Source organism: Mesitornis unicolor, unplaced genomic scaffold (assembly GCF_000695765.1).
Source record: "Mesitornis unicolor isolate BGI_N332 unplaced genomic scaffold, ASM69576v1 scaffold12967, whole genome shotgun sequence".
NCBI lineage: Eukaryota > Metazoa > Chordata > Aves > Mesitornithiformes > Mesitornithidae > Mesitornis > Mesitornis unicolor.
Genome location: NW_010195819.1, coordinates 2125 through 27002, shown reverse-complemented (window position 1 = coordinate 27002; position 24878 = coordinate 2125). Strand labels below are relative to the sequence as shown.

The 24878-nt window shown below is 51.0% G+C and overlaps 1 protein-coding gene across 1 annotated transcript; it reads right to left on the bottom strand.

Annotated features, from left to right (window-relative positions):
- Positions 1-852: 852 nt before the first annotated feature.
- Positions 853-24240, bottom strand: LOC104543604 (unconventional myosin-Id-like; the record flags this gene model as incomplete). The annotated part of the gene is made up of 6 exons (XM_010188252.1): positions 853-966; positions 7184-7288; positions 7860-8004; positions 8985-9208; positions 19691-19898; positions 24074-24240. Coding segments are annotated over 6 exons (963 nt in total), but the record flags the coding sequence as incomplete, so codon positions are not given.
- Positions 24241-24878: the final 638 nt, after the last annotated feature.

Genomic DNA, 24878 nt, shown 5'->3' with positions numbered 1-24878 from the left:
TGGTCACAACTGGGTTTAGCTCCATTCACCATTCACCACCCATGTGGTGGGTGCCCAGCCAGGAAGGCAGGAGAGGAGCGCAGCCCGCGCTCATCCTTCACTGGACTGGATATCCAGATGGGATTTTACCGTTCCCCTAACCCCATCTTGGCTCTTTTAGCAACGTGGGGCTGCCAGATTTATTACTGCTCCAAATGCAAACGTCCCAAGCGATTTGTGTACGGCTCTTCCAAGCACGCCAGCCCGGTTCTGTAGGTTTGAGATAACCGTGGTAGTGCTACCTCGGGCTGAGGAGAACAAACCAGCAGTCGAATCCACACACAGGGATGCAGAAGAGACATTTTCCCCATCCCCTCTCCTACCAGTGCTAATCTGCTGCTCTGTCCCTGGCAGCTAAACTCTGCCACCCCCAAGGCCACACTCCTCACTGTAATGCCCAATTTAGCTTGGTAAGATTTACATTAAACATGAACCAATATGAAATAAAATAAATCAACTCAAACGCAGCAGGAAGGATCAAACCAACCCCCAGAGACACGGGAACTGTGTCAGAAGCTGCTGTGAAATGCTAACCCCCTTGTGGGGCCAAGTGTGCAGCAAATAAAAGGTAACGCAGAGGGACGAGCAGAAGAGAGCGCGACGAGCAGTTTGGGTTTTAGCCTTGATTTCATGCACTGAAGTTAAAAGCTAACATGATAACTGCACTGTAACTGTTTTAAAGGCATTAAATACATTAAAAATTGTAAACCAAGATCTTTTTCCATTCTGTGGCTGTGAAAACACAGCTAAACAGTAGGAGCACTGCCCACGACTAAGGGAGCCAAGGTGAGACTCCCCAGCCCTTGTACTTACGTTATAGAGGGGGATGGTCTTCATCACTTTGTACTGCTTCATAGGGTCCATCTTATAAAGGTGTCGATCAGTAATGAAGATCGCTCTGTCCTCCACCTTATTAAAGCGATTCACCTGGAAAGAAGTGGATTTTCAGTCCCACTGATCACCACAACAGCACGGAGAACACCACTGCAGCAGCAAACACACAAAACTCGCACAGCAAAGGCCCAAACTCTCAAAACTGCAGTGGCAAACACACAAAACTCACACAGCTCCTAACCAGGTTTTCTCCAAAATCCTGAAAGAGTGAACGGGGAAGCTGGACCCCGTAATCCCATTTTACAAATGGGAAACGCAAGAAATTGGAGAACCACAGGATCACGTAGGTTGGGGGAGGGTTGGACCACAGACCTGAGGTCCCGTCCCTCCTAAATCGCTCCGTGGGCTCAGCAGCCCATGCACAGCAGCTGACGTGTTCTGAGCGTTTCTATCAGTTCAGCAAACACAGCTTGGTGTCACCGCTGGGAAACATTAATATCTTAATATTTTAATGCTGCCACTGGGCTCTACAGCTGTACATTTAAGACCACTGACAGACACACGCTATAACCCAGGAAAGAACCATTAGTTACCTGCTGAAGCAAACCACTGTGTCATCACCTGTAACCCCTGAGGTTATCGGCGTACGTCTGTCCCAGCCCTCACAGGTTAACATTACACACGATCAAGAGGTTGGTTCACTTTAATTTGGACTCAAAACACAGCATTATCCACCTTGGCTACTGTCTGCATGAGCAGCCACTCAGGGGATGGGGAAAATAAGCTCCATCTTGCAGTGTACTTATGGGGTTTTGTGTGTGGATCAACCCTAAACCTTTTAAACAAAAAAACACCAGTTATATTTAAGTTCTGGTAAGGTAAAATTAACTGCTGGATGGCAGCAATGTGTGCAGCCACGTGCAGAGCCCCACGTCCCAGTATTCTGCTGCAGTTCATGCACCCTGTTTCTTTGTAGTGAGAGCAATGGGAGAGGAGATTATTGAAGCACCAGCCCGGGATGCAAAGTCCCAGCAAGGCCCAAATCACATCCAGTGGTCACATAATGATATAATTTCTCTCAATCCTAGGTATTCTGGCACTCTGAACTCATGTCTACTATTCTGAATTAATTTTTGGCCGCCAAAGAGGTCTCTGGTAACAGCAACCTTCCAGTACCTGACAAAGCCAAACACCAACGCTGCTGTCAAACGCCACATAAGCACCTCTGAAAAAATACTGCAAAACGATGCAGCTGTTTATTAAAGGTGTAGTCGGTCAAAGGATGTAAGATACCTTCACAGCAACATCTGATGTGGGGGAGATCCAGCAGAAAGCAGGGCACAAAGCAGAAACTATTCAAGGAGGTGAAACTGGAGTCACTGAAGTACCACAGCCACTGGGACGTTTATTGACCAGCTGGGAAGGGTGGGCAAGGGTGAGATGTGACGAGGTGGGCGAACACAAATAGGATTTTCCTAGGTTAAGTCAGGAGAACTTAAATATCCTCAGGCCTATATACACAGGATATCTGCAGGCAGCAGAGGGGAGAAGTTCAGAGCAGATGAAGGCAGGAAATGCAAATTGCAGAGCTACAGGACAGCTCTGAATTAACAGCACCAACCTGGAAAAAGGACCTGCAGATGATTCTGGATAGATCCTGGCACAAACACGCCAGGCAGCTGGAAACGTGCAAGGCGTCAGCGTGTGGAAAATCATGGGAGATAATGACCTGGGGGCCATGGTCTTGCTTGGGGCACTGCGTGAGCACGGGGATGGGGAACACGAAGGAGGCTCCACTGGGTCAGAGAAGGTAAAGAACACGACCGAGGGCCTGGAAAATCTCCCAGGAAGAGATGCTGAATAACTGGGATTATTTTAGGAAGCAGATGAATGGGAGGAAAAAAAGTCAAGGCGATGAAACACTGAATGGCCCAGAGAAAGTAGGTTAGGAGTGCGCGGGGCCACACGTTGAGCTGTTGAGCACAGGCTCCTCAAGCCACGATTTGGCAGCGCAGCTGACAGCACCTCATGGAGTTCAAGAAAAGGCTTCTCCAGTCTCAAGGGCATCATCTTCTCCCCCCAGCCCTCAGCTCCACGTGGCCATGGTTCCCAAAAAAGTCTTTAAAGTCTGACAACACCACCTGGTCGCTGCCATGACCCTGCTTCTTGTTCCCATCACAACGTCCTCCGCGTTGGCCGTGCCCATGGTGACAGAGGGAGACCTCCCCGAGACCCACCCCACTGCAGAGGGTCCTGCAGCAGGAAGGGGGGATGGAAAGCACATCCAGCTTCTGCAAGGCCAATGTAATATCATAAATCTTCGACACTCCACTTCTTCTGTGTGGTTAAGCACTGTTTTCAGTGTTCGTGCTGAACAATAAATCCAGCTGGAAGAGATGCACCAGAGGAGAAGTCCAGCACTTATCTCATGGGAGAAGCAAATTCAGGCTGCTCCAGGACTCATGGTCCTCTCCGAGCTCTTTCCAAGCAACCCAAGCTTTGCTTCAGGTGCCCCGTGCATCTACGCCGTGTTTACGTAAATAACACACGCTGGGTTTTCAGAAGTCACTCTGGGAAGCGCGCACAGAGGAGTCGGCCAAGCGCCAGCACCACGGCAAATGCCGTCACTCTTCAGCTTTTGCAGGAGTAGAGACAGGCCTTCTGTTCCCAGACACGGCTCACCCCCTCCCGGAGAGCCGCCCTCCCCAGCATTGTGTTCTCTGCACCTTCTGGGCATCTTTTATTTATATCTGTGTTGATCCAAATGCGAATCAGCCCCAATTTAGCTTCTTGAGGAGCTTATGGGGAAAAACGAAAGTCTTGCCCCTAGCAGAAAAAAATCTCCAGAGGAGCTTTGCAGGGGGCTCAGGACGCCGCAGGGCACCGGGTTTTGGAGGATGTGGTCCTCCCAGGGGAGCGCGGTGCCACAAACAACAAGGGAGAAAGTGGGAATAAAAGGCTTATTCTACAAAAAAATAATAGTAAGAGAGAAGCTGTTGTTTCCTAGGTGATACAACAAAATCTGGTGGTATGCATGAAATATGCATTTGGTTTCCCAAGGCAGAAAACATTGAATATTTCTCTTTGAAACAAAATGAAGAGCGCCGCAATGCTCAGGAAAGATGTATTTTTCCACAGGCAGAAATGACCTCCTTCTACCTATGCCTACTGCGAGAAAGCAGGCGCACGCCTCCCATCAGCAAGACTTCAAAGTCTCTTCACGGACCCTTCTATATAAAAAGCTACAGGAACTCGGGTCCAAACGGACTCACCCATTATTATTCATCTCAAGCTGTCGAAACGAAGCCCCCGCGCACTCAAGCTGAAGCAAAAGCCTCAGCAGGCGTTAGCAGCACTTCAAGAGCAGCTCCGTGGCTGCAGGAGCTGGGATCACCTCCTCGGCTCCGCTACGGCAACGTCAATCAGCAGCTCCAAGAACCTGCCTCAAAGAGTTCACTGGTTAGCAAACACCTCACAGGTCATTTCTACATATAGACATTTTAAATACGTGAACTCCAGGCTCGACTCGTGTCTATTCACGTTGCCCAGCCACCTCATCCTTTGAATTCCTTGTTTTTCCAAGGAAAAAAGTGTATTAAGAGTGTAATTATCTGTAAATTTTAAAGTGCAGACTCCTAACATTGCTGGTGACAGCCAAGAAATACTTCACGACGATTTGGGACCTCACTGAAAGCCGCAAGGGACGCCTGATGCTGCTCCAGAGATTCAACATTTGCCTCAGCTCCAAGCGCGCCCTTTACCAGCGGCACCTTCAGTAACTGCACAGCTCTTGCTCAGGAATCCCCAAAGAAGCTGAATCACGAAAACACGCCACAGATGGAGTCAAGCAGCCTCCCTCTGGGGACTGATGATTTGTCAGAGAATGTTACTTAGGGGAAGCAATGAAATCACCTGGTAATTAATGACGTTTGCATTTCTGTAGCTCGCTCTCCGGCCCCTTGCTAAAGCATCGCGTGAGCCAAATTTCAGCTGAGAGCCAAACAGCAACGGCCAATTTGCAAATCCACAACCGAGCAGGTTTAGCACAAGAAATCTGACAGAGATCCCTGTGGTGAAAGCCGCTCCCTTTCAAATGCTCTGACCACCGAGGCAGATTCGATTTATGATTCATTTTTTTAAAAAAGGAAGGGCAGAATGAAGCGTTTCCCCACCACAGCACTGAAAGCTGACCCTCAAACTTTTGGGTAAGAGGCAGAACAGCACAGCTTGTGCTTTGGACAAGAGAAACACCTTTGTTTTCAAAAGACAGCTTAGGACATGAATGGTTTTACGTGAGGAGCAAAAGGCTGACGCCGCTTCCATAGCGCGTTCTCGCAGTCAAAACACGGAGCCGCTCGCAGGCTCTGCAACCGTTCACACTGGTGCTTGGTCTGCAAATCCCATGTCCAAACGCGAGGCGCAACAGACGAGCTGAGGAAGTGACCTGGTTGGAAGGTGAAATGGTAAATCTTGAAATGCCAAACCTCCCGAAGTTCAGGCCTGTTTGTCTGCTCCCCTTTGCTTCACTTCAGGCTTGCCTGGACCTTTCTTGTCCACATGAGAAAGAAGAGAAATGGTTTGCTCCGAAAGAGGGTGGATCTGAAAGGGTCATTTGCTGTTGGGTTTGACCAGGGAGGTGCACGGCAGCGGCCAGGCTCACACACACCATAAAGATCCCAAGAAGTTGCAGCAACGCTGAAATGATTTAATCCATTTGTCAGAGCAGAGCTGCTCCTATTCTACCCCAGCAGAAAATGGACTTTTCCAACAAGTAAAGGCAGTACCAGGAGGTACAGAGGCCAGGCCTGTTTGTACGCTCGAGGACGTCTTCACACACCATAAACCAACCAGAACTGCTGGGCCACTTGCCCAACGTTCCTGCGCAGGGTAACACACGGGGCTGCGCTTCAGAAACCTGCTTCACCCTGCGCCCATGCAGGAGATTGTCCTGCAAAGCTGAACCAGGAGCAAGCGAGAGAATAAGGACTTAAGTGCTTAAATATTGCATAATGGTGAGCAAAATGAAGCCCCACAGCGGGTATGGGTGTATTAGACACACACACATCCCCCAGTGATTCCCCTCACTGCCGTTCCCCTCCCACGCAAAGCAATTCCTATAATCTCATCTTTAATAACCGAATATTGCGTTTTCACAATTATTCCGGTTTAACCAGAAACAGCAACCATTTGGAACAACTTCCTTCAACGAATTAAAGAGGAATCGCTCTGGCTTCAGCCTCAAGTCGAAAAAAAGCCGGGGGAAATTCTCCTGCACGTCCTTGGCTGCAATGGGGGTTCCAGCCAAACCGCTGCAAAGAGGAGCTCTGGGGCCAGACTCCCTCGATCCCCCTTTAATCCCAACAATACTCACCAATACCCACCCGAACCACCCGTTCAGCTACGAACCATGCTCCTGCCTGCTCAAAGCAACAGAATATTCCACTGACATGTTATGTGTTTGGGAAGCAGGACGAGATTTCTATTCTTATAGACACAAATCGCTGCTGTATAAACCAAGTAACTCCCTACCAAAGTGCTCTGCTACGAAGTGAGATTTTCATGCCGCAAAACCAATTTTGCTGTTGCTGTTAAATGGAACATTTGCAGGATCATAAACCGTAATCACGCTCATGCTCCACTTCTGGCAAGCCACAATAGCACATTTTTATAGAAATAAAAGGAATATGCAGCTTCTTGAACATCAGCAGCCCCGGCCTGTCACTGAACCTGGTTTTGTCTGTTGGCTTTGCGAGCTTCAAAACACGCTCTCCTGACAGACACTTCTAACCAGCATCATTAGATCACTAGGAACGACCCATAAAAAAATCATGCAGGCACATTTTTGTAGTTAATTTTTTAAACCTTCCAACCACTAACAGAAAAAGCCCATTCTGCTGTGAAAAAAAACCTCGCCAGCTACACAGAAGCAAGTGAATTTATTCATGCCTACAACGTGACGAGGCCACAGCAGCCCCTCACACAAAGCACCCTCTGCTGCAAGAGGCCCGGAGTTAAGTACCCCTCCAAAAATCACTGATCATCGTAGAATTATCGAATGGTTTGGGTTGGAAAAGACCCTCAAGATCATTAAGTCCATCCACCGAACCAGCCATGAGGCCATGTCCCTAAGCACGACATCCACTTGCCTTGTAACCTCCTCCAGGGAAACGTTCCTTGAAGCAGGGTGGCTCTGAGCTGCCGCCTGCTAAAGCCTCTCCAGGATCACCTCCTGCCCCTCGGCTCCCCAGAATTTCACCTCAACCATGAGAAGTTTCCCCGCCCCGGTTGCGTGTTGGCAAACGCCGGGTACCTTGCGGACGTGGCAGGAGAAGAGGACGTTCATGTACTTGTCTTTCCGTTTCAGCTCGTTGGCCACGGGGATGAAGGAGCCGGTGGTCTGGGGGTTATCTGGTTTCTGAAAGAGCACAGACAGGCACGTCACCGTTCTCGAGCGCCGAAGAAAGGGGTCGGTGACGCCGCGGCAGCTGGGGAGGAGGACGGCAGCAGCACCACCCAAGGCTCCCTCCAGCCTCTGATCCTCGCAGAGCGCGTGGAGTTTTATGGGCTTTCTGCAAACAAAAAAGCCTCAACGACACAAAGCGCTTCGAGGAAGGACGGGGTCAAAGGCAGCATTGCAACTTGCCTAGAGAGGATTTCTTTGTTCTTTTTCACTTTGTGCTATTTCTTTACATCCCATTAGAGCTGGAATTTCAGTTTTACGTCGGCTGCTTTCCTAGCTTTGGCCGCCTGATCCCGCTGATGGCATTACTCATTGTCTTGTAATGCTGCCTGTGATGCTCAAGCTAGGCTTAGCATTCAGAAAAATCACTCCTAGCGCAGCAGAAGTCAAAGACTCTGAAGATACGCAAACCCATTTATAGTGGAAATTTCAAAGTGCTTCTCCCTCCCAGGAAACCAACAGTCACTTTTTCAAATCTAAGCCACCCAAGCCCAGCCGTGCTGTTGATCCCTTCGCTTGTACTCACCAGCGCGATGTAGTTCCCCTCCCAGGCTCTTTGGAGGCCGATATCAGCTCTGTGACCTTTCAGCACCTCCATGGCCGCAACCTTGGCCCTCAGTTGAGGTAGCACTTCAGGCGGGACGCTGCGGATCAGCACGCCTGCTCTCCACCTGCCAGAACACCCGCATCAGTTCCACAGCCCCAAGCGGCAGCGAGGGCTGCTTCTGCCAGAGCAGCGCCACAAGGACACCCCCAGACCGTAAATGTTGGGGTACAACGGCGTCCTTCTCCTGCACTGACAAAGCTGGGAACGTTCGTTACCGTGTTAAAGGCACACATCATCTCCAACTGCCCCGTCCCGTGCCCAGAAGACAAGTACTGGCACATCTCAGAACCACAGGATATGAGGAGTTGGAACGGCCCTGGAAAGCTCCCCCAGTGCAACCCCTGCCAGAGCAGGATCACCAGAGCAGTCACACAGGAACACGGCCAGGGCTTTGGGTGTCTGCAGACAAGGAGACTCCACGACCTCTCTGGGCAGCCTGGGCCATGCTCCATAACCCTCACACTCACAAAGTTTGGCCTCAACATTTGCTCAGTGACTTGCAGCAGTCATCATTTATCAAATTGCAAGTGTAACCGCTTTAGCTACAACTTAGCAGAGAAAAAGACACATTAGCAGGTTGTAATAAAGGTACAAAACACCTTTTCTGCACACAGTGTATGGGTAGAGAGCAGAACATTGCTTATTCTATTGCAGAAAAGTCCTGACTTGCTATAAGAAGTCTTGACGAAGTCAAAGAGGTTCCTTTTCTCTCCCCCACCATCTGAAACCAGTTGCTCTTTTCTTTTGAAACCAACCAGAAAAGGGCCAAGGAAGAAAAGACAATGCTCATCCTGGCTAAATCTTTGAAACAGAGTAATTATAGAATAACACATAGGTTATGGTTGGACTCGGTGATCTTAAAGGTCTTTTCCAACCAAGTGATTCTGTGATAATTATTTGCCTGGTCAAAGGTACCAAAAGCCACTGACACCTCCATCTGTGACACCCAGCGAATGCTCTTCAGTGACTTCCGCAGTCTGCATGGAACAAGCAGCAGTTTGCTCCCCTAGGTCAGACTGACAAGACAGGAGGTTTCATTGGTACCTGTGGTAAATGGCCTGCAGAGCCTCTTCGAAGCGGCGCAGCACTTTGGGAGGAGCGGGCCACTGCACGTGTTTGCCGTAATCCTTCATCTGCCGCACGCTGTGGAAGCGCCGGGCGACCTCGTGGATGTAGGACTTCACCTTGTAGCGGCGGTAATGCTTGAGTATGGTCAGGGCAGCCTTCGTCCTCTTATAGCGCAGGCGAGCCAGGGTGCCCCTCCAAACCTGAGAGACAGCGGAGAACACGGTTTGAGCAATAGATCTGATCTCTGTGCTCCTCCTGTACTGCTGAAATCCACGTTAGTTTTACTTTAAAGGAAGTGACTGTTCTGTGCCAACCAAATGCAATTAAAACATCACTGAGAAAGCACCGCGTTTACCAGCGTATCGAGAAATGATTAAAAAACTCTGATTAAAAAACCCAGACAGCTTGGGGAATATCTAAGGAACCTCACGGCCAGGTTGGACGGGGCTGTGAGCAGCCTGGGCTGGGGGAGCTGTGACCCCATGGGGGTTGGACTGGGGGGCTGGGAGGTCCCTTCAACCCAAACCATCCCGGACCTGAAGCGCCCGTGCACGACGATGCTGGGCAGCTTGGGATGCTGCTGTCCTGTGACCAGAGCGCTCTCAAGCCGACGTGCAGGTCCCTGAGGGATTCATTCATCAGCGGTTGTACTTTCCCTCTAATATCATCCGCCACGATGAAGACTGTATTCTTGTTTCCTTGTAGAATTAAGCTGGAAGGATAACGAGCCTCCTGCACATGAAGAGTGCTTCACTGCTCGCTACAGGCCCTGCCAGAGAGTTTTATTTCCCTCTTGAGAAACATCCCCTAGCACCATTGATGCGTATCAAGCCTTCTATTTACAGAAGAATTAATTAATTACCTGAGGCAATTTCCAACGCGATGTTCGCTTTATGAAGCGGATGTCAAAGGTTCTCTCGACAGCTTTACTGATAATCCTGCCATGTGGCTGAGAAAAGCTACAAGCAGCAGGCAGCGCAGCAGATGTGAGGGGCTGCTCTGCTCTCCACACTCAAAATCCAAAAGGAAAGAAAGCCTTTGGGTCCCAAACCCCTCAACAGCCGAGGACCAACGCCTCCTCGACCTCCTTTGACTGTGCTGTGTGGGACATCTCCTGCTGACAACAGACACGACCCACACGGCTGTGGCAGAGCCTGGGGGGTCACTTGAGCAGCCCCCACTTCACCGGTGCATTTGATCCTCCATAAAACACATTCATGGTCACACCAGGACAGAGTCACGACCCTACACAGCGCTGCCCAACAGTCGGCTGAGCCCCTCACTGGTATTTTATCGTGTCCAGTGCCTGCAACACAAGATACAAACTGGTCCTCAAAATAGGTAAAGCTCTGCCCACTCAGGGAACGCTCGGTGTGGTGAAGGCCAAACCATAGCTCCTAAGTCCCACATGGCTGAGCAGCAGCCGGAGCCCAGCGCACTCCTGGACTGCACCATGGGAGGGAGAGGAGGAGGAAATGAGCCTGGGCAGCAAAGTGCAGGGAGATGAAGCACAGCAAGGACCAGGGGAACAACTCAACGTATGCAAAGTGACCAAAGCCAATGTGCTCCTTACCAGGCCCCAGCCGCTCTCCTAAGGGTGTGGGAACAGAGGTATTTCGGTGGTCGAAGGGAAGAGGCAGGACATGGGACAGCGAAGGGCAGGGTAAGAGCAGGGAGCTCCTGCACGGACAGACAGACAAAACCAGGGGAAGGGAAAGCGTGAGCTGAACTGGCATGAAAACCTCAACACTGCTCATGTAGAATCATCCAGAGCTCCTTCCTCATTAATTCTTCAAAACCATCAGACAGATTGAGGGAAAGCAGCATCCTCTGCAGCACATACGCTGCTCTTAGCAGTCCCCTTCAGCACACTCAGTTATAATTGCAGTGTTAGTTCCACACCACCCGCAGATCACCAAGAGATACAAGAACGCTGCAATTTAACACTGTGGGCATCACAGCTCCCGAGGTACCCAGGGCTTCCTGAAGCCACCAGCTACAACTGGCTTGTACAGGGCCTGGGTTTCACCCAAAGCGATTTCAACCTGGTGTTTCTACGTCTGAGCACAAACCAGACTCAGAAACGGCGCGAGCTTCACAGAATCAGCACCTGAAATAAAATAACCGAGCATCTAAAGAATACTGGAGTAATTCGTGCTCTTTTCAGAAAGAAAAGGGTACAAGACCTGGATTGCTTGAGCCACTTAAACACCAAAGGAGCACACAGGCAGTAAACGTGATGAACTGGGTAAAATTCCTACTTCCAACTTCTCATTTTCTAATTTAATAAGAATCGAAACAAGGAACACAGGGTTCCAGTCGCAGCTACGCAGCTCCTGAGCGTTACGAAGGGTCTCAAACGAAGAACACGCACAGGACATTCGTGTGAGCTGCTAAAGACATTTCAGAGCACCACTTTGCCAGGTTTTTTTCCCCCCAAAACCAGTTTGAATTCTTTGTAGAAACAGAACAAGGCCCTGGTTCGGCTCCATGCCTCTTGCTGTGGTGATTTTCTGCACCAGCCGTGGCACAAAGGCGCTGCACCAGATTGCCCCGATGCCGGCTCCATGGCACAGAGCACCCCAATTGCACACACACCACCGTCCAAATCCCGTTAGCCAGCCGAGCGCGGCCCTGGGCTGCGCGCCAGCAGCAAACTCTTAATGAAAAGCACGGCCTCAAATCGAGTTGTCACAACCCGATAACCTCACCCCCAGGAAGGCCCTTCCTAATGGCCACAACAGCAGCTCCTCCCAAAAGCCAGGAGAAAGTCAAAGACGAGGACAAACTTCTCCCAGTGAATGGGGCATCAACGTTTTAAAAATCGATTCGGTTTATTTTGGCTCGGTGGTTTTTTTCTGTCAACCACAGGGCTCGTTTCTGCTTAAACCGCTCCAGCAGCAGCTCGGGCTGCCAGGGCAAGCTGCGTGCCTGATGGTCACAGCCTCTTCCAGAAACACGGACCCCCCAGACCCACACCAGGCGCTGTCAGAGCACCAAGCCCTCGCTCAGCAGCCGCTCTGCACCGCGTGGTTGTGAGCAGGGGGTCAGAATCGCACACAAGACAAGCGAGGATGCTGTGGGGTTTCCTACCAGCACACCCCATCCTCATTACTGGGCAAGCGCTACCACTCCCAATGTGCTTTTCTGTTTCCTCCTCCTCACCTCCAGTTCATAACTCAACACTGAGCGCTGCGAAATGGAAAAAACCCACAAAAACCCCAAATAAAACCCAAATTTGCAGTGTTCAGTTTGCCGTGGCATTTAGCAGATATCCTACACAGATTGTCACGCTGCAAAAGCTGCTTTGCTGTTACACGCTGGAGGACAACAGCAGAGCCACGGCCAAATACAGGAGACCCTCGTGCCAAATCCCAAAAGGGGGTCTGTGCATCCAGGATTCTGCTTGCTTTTGTCCCTCTGAACCCCAGATAACGCCCGAGCCACTTCCACACACAGCTCTGAAAGGACTGACATGCAGCACCTTTCTGAAACTCAACCACCAGTGAGCAGCTTTGGGGTTGGACTTAACCCTGCAAGGATGGGGTAAACGCATCTGAGACCCACAGCCTGGTTTGGGTTGAAGGGACCCCAAACCCCACCAGTCCAACCCCCATGGGGTCACAGCTCCCCCAGCCCAGGCTGCTCACAGCCCCGTCCAACCTGGCCTTGGGCACTGCCAGGGAGGAATTCGCAGTGCCCTGCCCCATCCCTCCTAAAAATGACGCTGCCTATGCCTCCGTTCTGTGGCTTCTGCTTCTGCTTAACCTGGTTTCCCGTAGAAATGAGACTAAAGATAACCCTGTCCCCATCTGACCTGCTGAGACTGCCCTGATATCTTCTGGCTCTCTCGCCAGCTTCAACCGAACGTGACAGAGGAACAGGAGACTCGAAGAGGCAAGTCCATAGATCTTTCAGGAAAAATCAACAGCAGAGCGGGGCAAGCCTCAAATTAGAGTGACATTGCTGGAAACGCTTCAGAACGAGCTCAGGAGCCATCTGCCTTCTTTAATCTCCAAATCCCAACCAGCACAAGCAAAGCTCCTGGCCAGGCACAGCCACACGGGCCAAGGCAATCGGGCAGAGCGCACCAGGAGGAGCTGGCAGCACTTCAGGGGTGAGGAGGTGGAGATGTGTGCGGGTCACGAGGGGAGGATGCGGTGGAGATCAGAGAGAACTGGCAGCGAAGCGGTGTCAGGACAAACCCGTAGGAAGCCAGGCTGGCAGAAACGCTTGTTTGATGACAATTTTCAGCGTGTCACACTGAGAAGCAGGCTCCGATTGATCTTGTCGTAAGTTAGCGCGGCATCTAGAGACCAAGAGACGCCATGTAGGCCGCACCTCCAATCCTGGGGTCAGGTTTGGGCCCCAAAAAGGACATTGAGGGGCTGGAGCGTGGGCAGAGAAGGGCAACGGAGCTGGGGAGGGTCTGGAGCAGCCAAATGCTGGGGAGCAATGAGGGAGCTGGGGGTTCAACTGGAGAAGAGGAGCTGAGGGGAGACCTCATCCCCTCTGCAGCTCCTGAAAGGAGGGGGTAGCGAGGGGGGGTCGGGCTCTGCTCCCCATAACAAGCAATGGGACGAGAGGAAATGGCCTCAAGTTGTGGCAGGGGGGGGGGAGGTTGGATCTGAGGGGAAATCTCTTCCCCAAAGGGCGATCAGGGCCTGGCAGGGGCTGCCCAGGGCAGTGGTGGAGTCCCCATCCCTGGAGGGGTTCAAAAGCCATGAGATGAGGGGCTGAGGGACGTGGGTCAGTGGTGGCCAGGGCATGGCTGGACTCGATGATCCTAAAGGACTTTCCCAACCCAAGTGACTCTATGGGAACAGCCCCATCCTCTCCAAAAAGAGCTGCCCACGGAGACAAGGCAGGGTACAAGGAGGGGGGTGACCAGCAGCGGTGTTGGCCTCACAGCGTGTGCACAGGGAACAGGACCATGAGCCATGAACGACTCAAGAGCAGAGACATCTTCCTATGGTTATGTTGGCAATGGAAACAAACAGGGGTTTTTAGGCTTTAAAAATAAAATACAACCACCCAAACAACAAATCATCCATCATCGTTTCCCCCACCCACGCTCTCTCTTCATCTCTTCCCACGCCTCTGCCTTCTCTTCTGTGCTTTGTCCTCCCCTAAAGGCCAGGTGAAGGAAAATTAAGAAGGCAAGTGAAGTTCTGAATAAAGAGCTGGGGGGATGGATAGAGATAAAGGAAAAGGTTGGAAAACAAACAATACAAGAAATTCAGTCCAAAGTCCTGACCGTAACAAAGAGGATTTATTTCCAGGGCTGCTTCCAGTGAGAGTTCCTTGCTGTTGTTTTACCACAGCCTCTTCACTCCTTCTGTGACCACCGGGACCATGAAAGGCTCCAGATCCAGACAGGTCCCACACGGCTCCGGGTGCTCAGTGATCCCAGTGATGCTCCCACTCCTCCCAGTGCCGCAGCTGCTTCAGCAGCTTCTGAAACTGGGACTTGCACAGAAAACCCCAGAGCATCCATCCACACCAACAGTCACACCTGATCTTATGGGGAGTACCGAAATGTCTTCTGAAGGATGATTAACTCACGTGGTTTTTTGATTAAAATTTAATAAATTAAAATTCAAATGACGGGAAAAGGAGATCTGGACGTGCCTTTAGAATCAGCTTCAAAACCTCAAGGAGCCTCTAGCAAAGTTTCTAAGATTACAGAAACCTAACGCAGCTCAAGTCCATCACCCCAGCAGAACACAAATCCCATAATACAGATCCCATATCCTCCTGGTGGAGGTGTTCCTGTCCATGGGGGTTGGCCTGGGGGAGCTTTGCGGTCCCTTCCCACCCAAACCAGGCTGTGCTCCTGTGAATCTATGGACCCGGGCATTATAGGCTCACTTGCAGACTGCAGCCTGCTTCTAAGATCAGAATTTCCCCTTAAAAAAAGGATAAAACAAAAGGAAGAAGGAAAAGAAAACAATCAGAGCACAGGGGAACCCAGCAGAGCAGAGCTGGCCTTGCCTGCACTTCTTCCATGGCAAAGGGATAATCTAGATCTGACCTAGATGTGAATGCAGAAGAAAACACACAGGGCCCGCAATGGAAACACCCGAGCAAGCACACAAATGCCCAGGATTCAGCAGACAAACCCAGCTCGTCTAAATTAAACAGCAGCGTTGTATTTCTGAGCAGTTCTGCCACTGACTCAGCCTCGGGAAAGCTCTTTCCTCTTGCCCACCTCCCACCAGGCCTCCCTCGCTGCGTGATCAATGTTTCAGGCTGCCCGAGCGCAGGCTGCCCTCCAGGCACCCAAACCCAGGAGAAAAGAACAAACCCTCGCCACAAATTCACCCGGGCACGGGCCCTTCCTGCGCAGCTTTAAAGGAAGGACGTTAAATACCGAAGTCGATAGCGCAGGGCGGGAGCTGCGCAGGGCGGGAGCTCACGGGGCCCTCAGAGGCGTCGCGGGTCGAACGAACGCCCAAAGCTGACACAACCTGTAATGATCCCGTTCCTGACTGATTTTGAAAGGGGTCGTCTCCTCGCAGGGCACAGCGATGGCGAAGGGGTTGATATTCACACACGGCTCCTGCACACCCCAGTTTGTGACCCGCGCTTTCCCGATTCAACGACGTTTGGATCCCACGAAAGGTCTGAGGCAAACGGCTTTAAATCAAAGCCTCCCCACTCTCAGAGATCACGTTACAGAGCACACAAACTGCAAGTGGGAAGAGCTGCTTCATTTACTAAAGGCTCTTTTCTCTTTTCTCATGAGTCAGCTGAACTACGCTCACTCTGTTGCTCCGCTTAACAGAAACCATCATCCACGAGGTAGGGAAGAGAGAAGGGGCTCAAGCCAAGATCACCAAGTCCAGCCCATGACCTAACACCACCACATCGACCGGACCATGGCACTGAGTGCCACATCCATCCCCTCCAGGGATGGGGACTCCACCATCTCCCTGGGCAGCCATTCCAACGCCCGATCACACTCTCCATGAAAAGTACTTTCCAGCACCTCCAGATCCTTCTTGAAATGAGGGGCCCAGAGCTGGACCCAGTACTCGAGGTGAGAACTCACCAGTGCTGAGTACAAAGGGAGAATCACATCCCTGCTCTTGCTGGCTACACTGTTCCTGGTACAGGCCAGGATCCCATCGGCCTTGGGGCCAGCAGCACTCTGCTGGCTCACGTTCAGTCACTGTCAACCAGTCCCCCCCGCCCCTCTCTGCTGGGCCGCCCCCCAGCCACTCTTCCCCCAGTCTGTAGCACTGCACGTGGTGGTTGTGGTGGGTGAAGTGTAGGACCCTGCACTTGGTCTTGTTCAACTTCAGACCCAGCCTGGCCAGGTCCCTCTGCAGCCTCCTCCTGCCCTCTGGCAGACCAACAGTCCCCTCATATTCGAAACTTCACGACCACATTCCCTCAAGATGGTAAATGCCTTCAGTCTGGATGGTAAATGCACTGCATCACCTTTTCTTTGGGTCGCTGAACCAAAGCCCTCACCAGATTAGCGCTGATCACCCCTAATCGGACGTGAAAACGCCTCCTTTGTCAGCGTGACAGCTTCCCTGTGTGGGCAACGCTCCCCAGCGCAGCGCGCTTCAAGGACTCATGCGGATGGAGAAGAAAGGGAAGGTGAAACATGAAATGATGACAAGTCAGCCACGCTTCTCTTTTTCTGCTCTTCCCCGCCGGGTTTTGGGAAATGTTGCCATGGTGATGGCAGCCGCGGGGCTGCGAGCGACAGCTCTCCCGAGAGCAGCCTCTGCAAACCCAACGCGCGCTGCTGGGGATGATGGGCACGGCTGGACCATGGGGCCGTGGTGGGATGCCCACGGTGGGATGCCCATGGTGGAATGCCCATGGTGGGATGCCCACAGTGGGATGCTCGTGGTGGGATGCCCACAGTGGGATGCCCATGGCGGGATGCCCGCATCACGCATTGGGACCAGCGCTGCCCCCAGCCAACGCACCCACCCCCAGGCTCAGGGGGCCTCTGTGTCCAAGGAGGAGCCGGGCTGCAAGGCAAGGATGATTCTTGCTTCCTCTGCATTAGGCAGTAAAGATTTAGCGAAGCGATTACCGTATGCAGCTGTAGCGGTCTGATAAAATTACACTGAAATAGGGCACTAAATTATATTGACAAGACACAGCATCTTTGCATGCCGCACGTGCTGGCTGCCCGGGCTTTTTTAGCTCGAACAAAGCACTGCTCTGCAAAGCTAATGAATACGTGGGAATGCTTCCAAGGGCAGAAAAAGCAACGGAGTTTTACGGCAGCTTTTTATTCTATTTTTTATTAAATTATCATTAACATTAGGGCTGCTCCATTTGCATTCAGGAAGAGAATTGTAGAGATGCAAGACCACAGGTATAGTAAATAAACCCAAAGCACCGCATAAAGGGAAGCGATGCTGTCAGCTGCTGCTTCTAAAATGACCCTTGCAGTTGGCTCTGACAGCGATGTTTCCGTGCCTTGTGGGTTTCCTAACAGCAGACAGCTCTCACTTGCTAAATTCTCCTGGAGCTGGCGAGTTGCCGTGGTTAAATCACATCACATCTGCCTACTGACTTGGGTTGGGCTGAAGTAAAATCACAGCCTGGAATCCCACTAGCATTTAGCACAGAAAGTAAAGGAGCCCTGAAGATGAAGGTAAAGGAGAAGATGTCCAGGAGAGGTGGAACAAAAGGAAGTCAAATTACCTACTTAGACTGGAAGTCAGTTTTAATTCGATTTAACCAAACTCACAAGCAGGGAATTCTTACGGATATTAAACAAAGGAACCAAGGTTATTTTGAGGGTTACTCACAGGCTGAAGCTCTTAAAATAACGACTGACTGTCATTTGGAAAGGCTTGAGATTTATATGAGAGCACTGAGCCACAAAATAGGCATCATTAGAAATGGAGACAGACATTTGAAACTACCACGGAACAGAACTACTAAATGCAGATCCTTCATTTAAAATCATTCCTGCACAAAGTAAAACGGGACTGGACCCCAGCCTGCGATCGGCTACGCCTTCATTTACTTCCCCTCAGCTCCTATCACACAAGCGCCTGTCGTCACAACACCACATTTCCTCTCCAGTTGTCTTTTCCTAGGGTCAAATTTGAGGAACTCCAATGCAGCAGAAGGCTCAATGATTTTAAAAAAATAAATCAAGTTTTATCTCCCTCTTTCCTTTCAGATGTAATCACAGTTCACCTCGCTCAGCCTTTGATGCTCACAGGCGAAATTAAAGCCGGGAAAAAGGAGCAAGAATTAAATTTTCATGGGAGTTTTTAACGAACAATTGAAGCGAGTTGAGAACGGGAATTAAGACAGAGGCAAAACTGCCGTGATGTTTCCAGAGCAGAGGAAAGGCCTCCTCAGCCCCCGACTCTGATTTAGGTTTTATTGTGTTGCCTGTTCTCAGCACCGCCAGCCCCCAGCGGCCCCATCTGCCGGCAGCAGCTCAGGCTGGAGCACAGGAGCAGAGAATGAGACCTGACACTGACACAGGGGAAACGCAGGAAACGGAAGAAAAACGCACGCGTTTTCTAGGCAGATTCAACACTGTGCAAGGGATCTCCTCACAGACCTACAGACATCAACCCCACACCCGCCCTTCTGCCGATGAGCTGTTTAGTGAGCCTTTACATTCATCAGTGCTGACTGACTTCAGCTTCAGGTTCCAGACTCTGAAGAGCTCCTCTCCATCACTTGGGCAGCGTTTCAGAGCACCCAGGAAGTGCAAAGAGAGATGGAGGTGAAGCACGGCAGGGGTTTGAGCTCCAGAAAAGGAGCTGTGGCCACCCAGTCCTCCCCAAAACCTTCAGAGACCTGAGCACTTAGCTTGTCTTTTCCCTTCAAGTCTTTATTGGGTCAATGAGAATCACAAGAAAGATTTCTCAGGGAGAAATAATGAAAAGATGACTCCATGCATCCCATTTCACTACTTGGTGCAGAAGAGAAGGACATCTCCATGTAGACCTGTGTGAGTCCTTCTCTGCTCCAGGGAAAGGAGAAAATAGGGGAGGGAGGGTTGAGAAGCCATAGGCCAATGATCACCAGGAATTTAACTTGTCATTTTTGCTGACTATCACTAGAGAAGCCCCCGAAGCAGCAGTTATTTGAGATATAATCCAGCATGCCACACAAAACCACTACAGTGAAATCCCACACAGAGCCAGGGCGCTGCTCCGTTTTTTCCTAACCAGGTACTCACCTTCTAGAGGCAAAAACCCTTTAGCCCTGCTGTCCTCCCACCCAGTGCAGGCCACAGCCCAGCCTACAGAGCTGGGAAGTTTGCACCTGAAGGAAAGGCCAGCAAACTCCCAAAAAACAACAAAACTGCTGCCAAAATTGTGCCTCCTGCTGTTTGGTGGCTTCTGTCTGAAGGAGGAGCCTCAGTGAGACGTCACTTCAGGAACGGCTTTGGTTGGAAAACACCGTCAACATCATCGAGTCCAACCACCACACCAGCCTTACACACACCACTAGAGTAGGGAGCAAGGTTTTTAAGCAATACCAAATACTCTCACAAGTCCTACAGCTCACGGTCCGTCACACCGCACCAAAACTGCAGCACACCTACTTTAAACTGAAAGAGCTTCCAAAAAGTTAAGCAGCAACCAGCTGCAGACCTGTCATTGAGCAAGCGAGCCCGAAAAGGGAGCAAAGGCATCTGAAGCCAGTTTTTGATGCAGTAAACCAAGCTTTACCTTCTGCAGGAAGAGGACAATCCTCACAAGCATCTTGGCATGCAGCTCCTCCAGGGTGAAGAGCGTTCGAGGCGTGCGGATGAAAATCTTGGTCTTGCCATAAGCGACATCGTGCTGAAAGCCATGGCACTCGATGAGCTTCTTGACAGCATCCTTGTCTGAAGGGAGGTCGTGGTTTGGCCAAGTGAATTCCGAGATCATCTTGTACCTGGAGTTACAAATGGAAACCTGTCAACCTCTCAAGAAAGCCAAATTTCAACCCGTTTTAGAAATAGTTATGACCTAAGTTCTAATAAAACTGGTTACAGGTAGAGGAGCCTCAAGACATCCTGTGTAGGAATCGTGATCCTCAAAATGCAAGGAAAATGAACACGAGAGAGGCAGGATTTTGTGAGACGCTGAATGAACAACATCACGAGGAGCTCAGTTCACCAGCACCCAAACCTCCCCATGGCCTCCCCATGGACTCGGCAGCTCCGTTATCCCCACTTCCAGCACACCATTTGAGATACTTCTGCCAGGAAGAAAAGCTTTGCTTTGCTCCCACCCTGCACAAGAAGCCAACCGTCAGAGATTGTTTTGTCAGAAAAAACCACATCTAAACCTGCAAATCGTTTTCTCTTCCTCATTTTGTTTGCCGTTTCTGATAAATTCTGTTATTTACCAACACAGCACGGAGTTGGCTGCCACTCTGTGCAAGCACCACCACCTCTAATTGCTGTTCAGTCTTTGCTTCCCAAACTCCCTTTTGTGCTATGAGAGGGAATGCAGCTTGGCACTGATGTTGACATTGCTGTTCAGTCTTTGCTTCCCAAACTCCTTTTGTGCTATGAGAGGGAACGCAGCTTGGCACTGATGTTGACGGGGTCTCAATCACGACGAGAAAAACTTATCTGCACAGTTGCAGATGAGCAGGGACTTCTTTTTTGCAGCGCTGGGGACGCACAGGGGGAAGCTCCTCTAATTGTGCTCCAGCACCCATACATTTTCACAGCCCATGTGTACATTTTTAACAAAGCAAAATCATATAAGCGTGCATAAGATGATCATCTTTTACTCTGCCGCTCACCTTGATTGGTTCCCCACTATCACCCATCAGACATTGAATTACCCCTATATGATTTTTGACGTAGAGAGAGAAAAGAAAAGTTACGGCCTATTCTTCTCGTACCCTTTCCAAGCACCTGCACACACATATCCCACTCCAGGCACCTGTACACACATATCCTGCAGTCCCTTCTTAACTTTGTAGATGTCAAAATGCTCTTTTAGCTCTACTGCTAAAACAAATACCTACTTTAATCAGCCGGGATTTTCTCATGACTATAACACTACGACCACCACAAATAAAACACCAGAAGAACCACACCAGGCTCTGCTCTGGACGATTTGCCAGCCTCGCAACGCGCTGGTTGGGTTTGCAAAAAAGCAACAACGCGTTTTCTGCGTAAGATTTATGGACATCATCACAAACTTAATAGGCATTTTCACTGTAATAGCGCCCGCATTCGTGTTCTAAATAAAACAGGCACGCAGCAATCTTAACCACTGCTTTGTTTAAAAGCCCACGTTTCAAGCCAAGCATCCATCTCAGCGTTTCAGAGTTTTCAGCTGCTATTAAATGGGCGCAGCAACAAACCAGTTTGACTGGGGACAGGGTGCACTGAAGGAGTCACCAAGGGAAACCCATCACCCCAGCGCTTTCGTCCATCAAAAAAGGGGGTGCACGCTGAGCCCAAGCAGGGAACAGCATCAGGGCCACGAGGGATTTACTGCTAAATGGAACAGGGAGCATAAAAACCCTGCTCGGACTCGCACCAGAAGACTCAGCATTTACACTCGGCAGAAGCGTCCCTGCCCTCACACACACGGGACATAAATATTTCACACTGGTTTCTCTTTCCCGTTCTCATAAGGAAAATGTTCCTGCAGTGATTAATTCACGGGGAAAATCTTCCACCTTGAGACGTTTACAGTGGGGAGAAACAACAGCAGGCAAGGAGAGCATCAGCGCCAGCCTGGGTGTTACTGAACTGGGCTGCTCCGCCGATGGGGCCAGGAAGAAAAGGGATAAGATGTAAAAAACTGGAAATATTGACTTGTCTTCCTTCTTTACAACATCAACAAAGGCTCTGGTGTTTAAAGACCTCTAGAGGCAAACGGCCCTCTCCCTCACCTCCCTCTCACCACTGGGACTGGCGGTGCCACGTCCTGGTGTCCTTTGGTGGCTCCCACGGCACTGCAGCGTGGTCACCAACCCCTTCCCTGCAGCCTGGATGCCACAGCAAGTCAAAAATCCAACGGTGCTGCTGGTTATAGCGAGGCAGAACCCCAAATCCAGCTGCTTGGTGACCCCACAACCCTTCCCCTCTGGGGATCTCGCAGCTCTCAAGGTCACCTCTACATCAACCCCCTCTGTTTCTCCCTCCTCTCCTCTGCACTTTGAGCTGTGGAAACACCCAGCACGCACGAGGTTGCTACGAGAGCTCACGCCTCCCTCTTCTCAGATTCTTGGGAGCGACCAAACGATCCAGATTTACTGACGAGCATCGGGTCTGCATGTGTGGCGGGGCCGGACCCTCCCCTCAGCCTGCGCTGTGTCACGTATGGGCCAAGTTTACCATGGGCTGCAAATAGGGGCGAGTGTTGGGTTACGCTCACAGGCAGCCCGTGCCTCGCAGGCACTGCTCAGCCCCTGCCCCACGCACCAAAATCCAGCGTTTTTTAATAGCATAAGTTACACATTGCATTAAAAGAATGCATCAGGTCTATTCAAGACGCGCGGCCCTGACGCGCACTTCACCCAGCTGGAAGACGCTGCTACCAAGAGAGCACACAACTGAACATGTAGATCTTATTTTCTGCAAATTGGTAAGGGCAGACTGGTTTGCTCAGAGCTCAAGTAAAAGCTTTCCTAATTTCAAGGAACACTTGCAAAGGACATTTATTAATGGTCTCAATTGTGCTTTACCTCATTTCCCATCACAGACATGAGACAGCAACTACCTCACAGTATTCCAGGGCCAAACAGCACAATGCAGGCTGCGTTCAGGGAGCCAGGCCCTTTCCTTCTACTTCAGCTATCGCAAAATATCCAGGCAAATCTCCACTGTGAACAGCAAAGATCTGCCAAGAGCGCTTCATTTCTGACATGTGACATCCCATCTACTTAAATAGTTTCCATTTTTTCTACCTTCAGGGCTTTTTTCTCACCTGGTTCAATAGCAGAAGTCAAAATCAATTCACTATTTCATCAGCAGAGGTTGAATTCTTACTACCCAGGCTAATTTACTGAACCATAAGACAGATTTCAATCTAAAACACTTCATTTGTCGCAAGTCTGGCAGGAATTAAGAGGGCAATCAGTATCAAAACCATGTTTTAATGGGGTCACATTACTATTCCTTTTCCAGACTTCCAGTTTGAAAGTCCAGAGGTTTACTCCTGCGCACACGTGTCCCTGTGCGCCATCGAGCGCTTCCCACAACGCCCAGCGTCTGCCTGTCTCCATTGCTGTGACAATTAGTGCTCAGAGAGAAAACAGAGGTTAATTAGCTCTGGTTTTTGGGTTATGCTCTGGGGAAGAACCTCATTACACGTTCCTGCTGCACAGACAAATACAGGCAATGAGTTTTAGCACAACAGAAAGAGTTGGTTTTGGCTTGAAAGAGTCCAGCAGAGCCACAAAGATGCTGGCGGGCGTGGAGCATCTCCTGCTGAGGAGCCGCTGAGGGAGCTGGGGCTCTTGAGCTTGGAGCAGAGCAGACTGAGGGGTGCCCTCATTCCTGGGGATCCATTGGGAAAGGGCAGTGTCAGGAGGAAGGAGCCAGGCTCTGCTCTGGGATGGCCAATGCCAGGACAAGGGGCAATGGTCCCAAGCTGGAGCACAGGAGGTTCAACCTGAAGATGAGGACAAAGTTTGTGAGTGTGAGGGTTATGGAGCATGGCCCAGGCTGCCCAGAGAGGTTGTGGAGTCTCCTTGTCTGCAGACACCCAAAGCCCTGGCCGTGTTCCTGTGTGACTGCTCTGGTGATCCTGCTCTGGCAGGGGTGGCACTGGGGGAGCTTTCCAGATCCCTTCCCACTCCTGACATTCTGTGGTTCTGTGTGAACAGAAGCTGAACCCGAGTCCCACACGTGCACCCTCAACACGTGTGCTGCCCCAAAACCAGAGGGCGACCAGAGCCCTCGTCAGACCCACGGTTCATGGTGCCCAACAGCAGACACCAAACCAAACACCCCCACTGTTGTGCTCAGGCGTGAGGATCAGAGCTCAGAGGACTCCATGCTCACCCTTCATGCCAGGGGAGCAGCCCAATCCCACACCTCATCCCAGCACCCCAGGTGTCCCACAAACCGAGCCCCTCACCAGCGCCATCCTCACCTATGCAGGAACTTCTCGTAGGTTTGGCGGTAGGCAAAGCCTGCCCGGCGGACCCGCACGTTCTCCAGAAGGCCGAGGTACTCGACTTGGTGTCGGCAACGCTCCTCGTCAAAAAGCTGTGGTGACTTCTTATCGTTGGGCTTAATGCAGCGGACGTAGTAGGGCTCCTAAGGGGACAAACCAAACCCTGTTTCACTCAGAAGCAAAGAAGTCCATGTGGACACAACTGTTTCCTGTGAAAACACCGAGACATCATCTACCCCAGCCATCCGAATGGGGTCTGGCTGCTGAACAGGAATGGCAGGGTTAGAGCAGAGATGCCCAGAGTGGCACAGCAGTTACACGTTCCTCCCCTTCGCACGCTGCAGCGACATCCGTTACAGGATCAGCTCAGTCCAGCTCAACTGGCCTGGCTACACAGCAGAACCAGGTCCACATCCCCCTGCTGCAGCCTTTGACGATACCAAAAACAGAAAAGGCAGAATAAACAACAATAAAAAACTCAACATGAGTCAGCAATGGGCGCTTGCAGCGCAGAAACCAACCCCATCCTGGGCTGCATCGCAAGGAGTGCAGGCATGGGGCCAGGGAGGGATCCTGCCCCTCTGCTCTGCTCTGGTCAGACCCCACTGCAGGGCTGTGTCCAGCACTGGGGACCCCAATATAAGGACATGGGGCTGCTGGAGAGTCCAGAGGAGGCCATGGAGATGCTGAGGGGCTGGAGCAGCTCTGCTGTGGGGACAGCTGAGAGAGTTGGGGCTGTTCAGCCTGGAGAAGAGAAGGCTCTGGGGGGACCTTAGAGCAG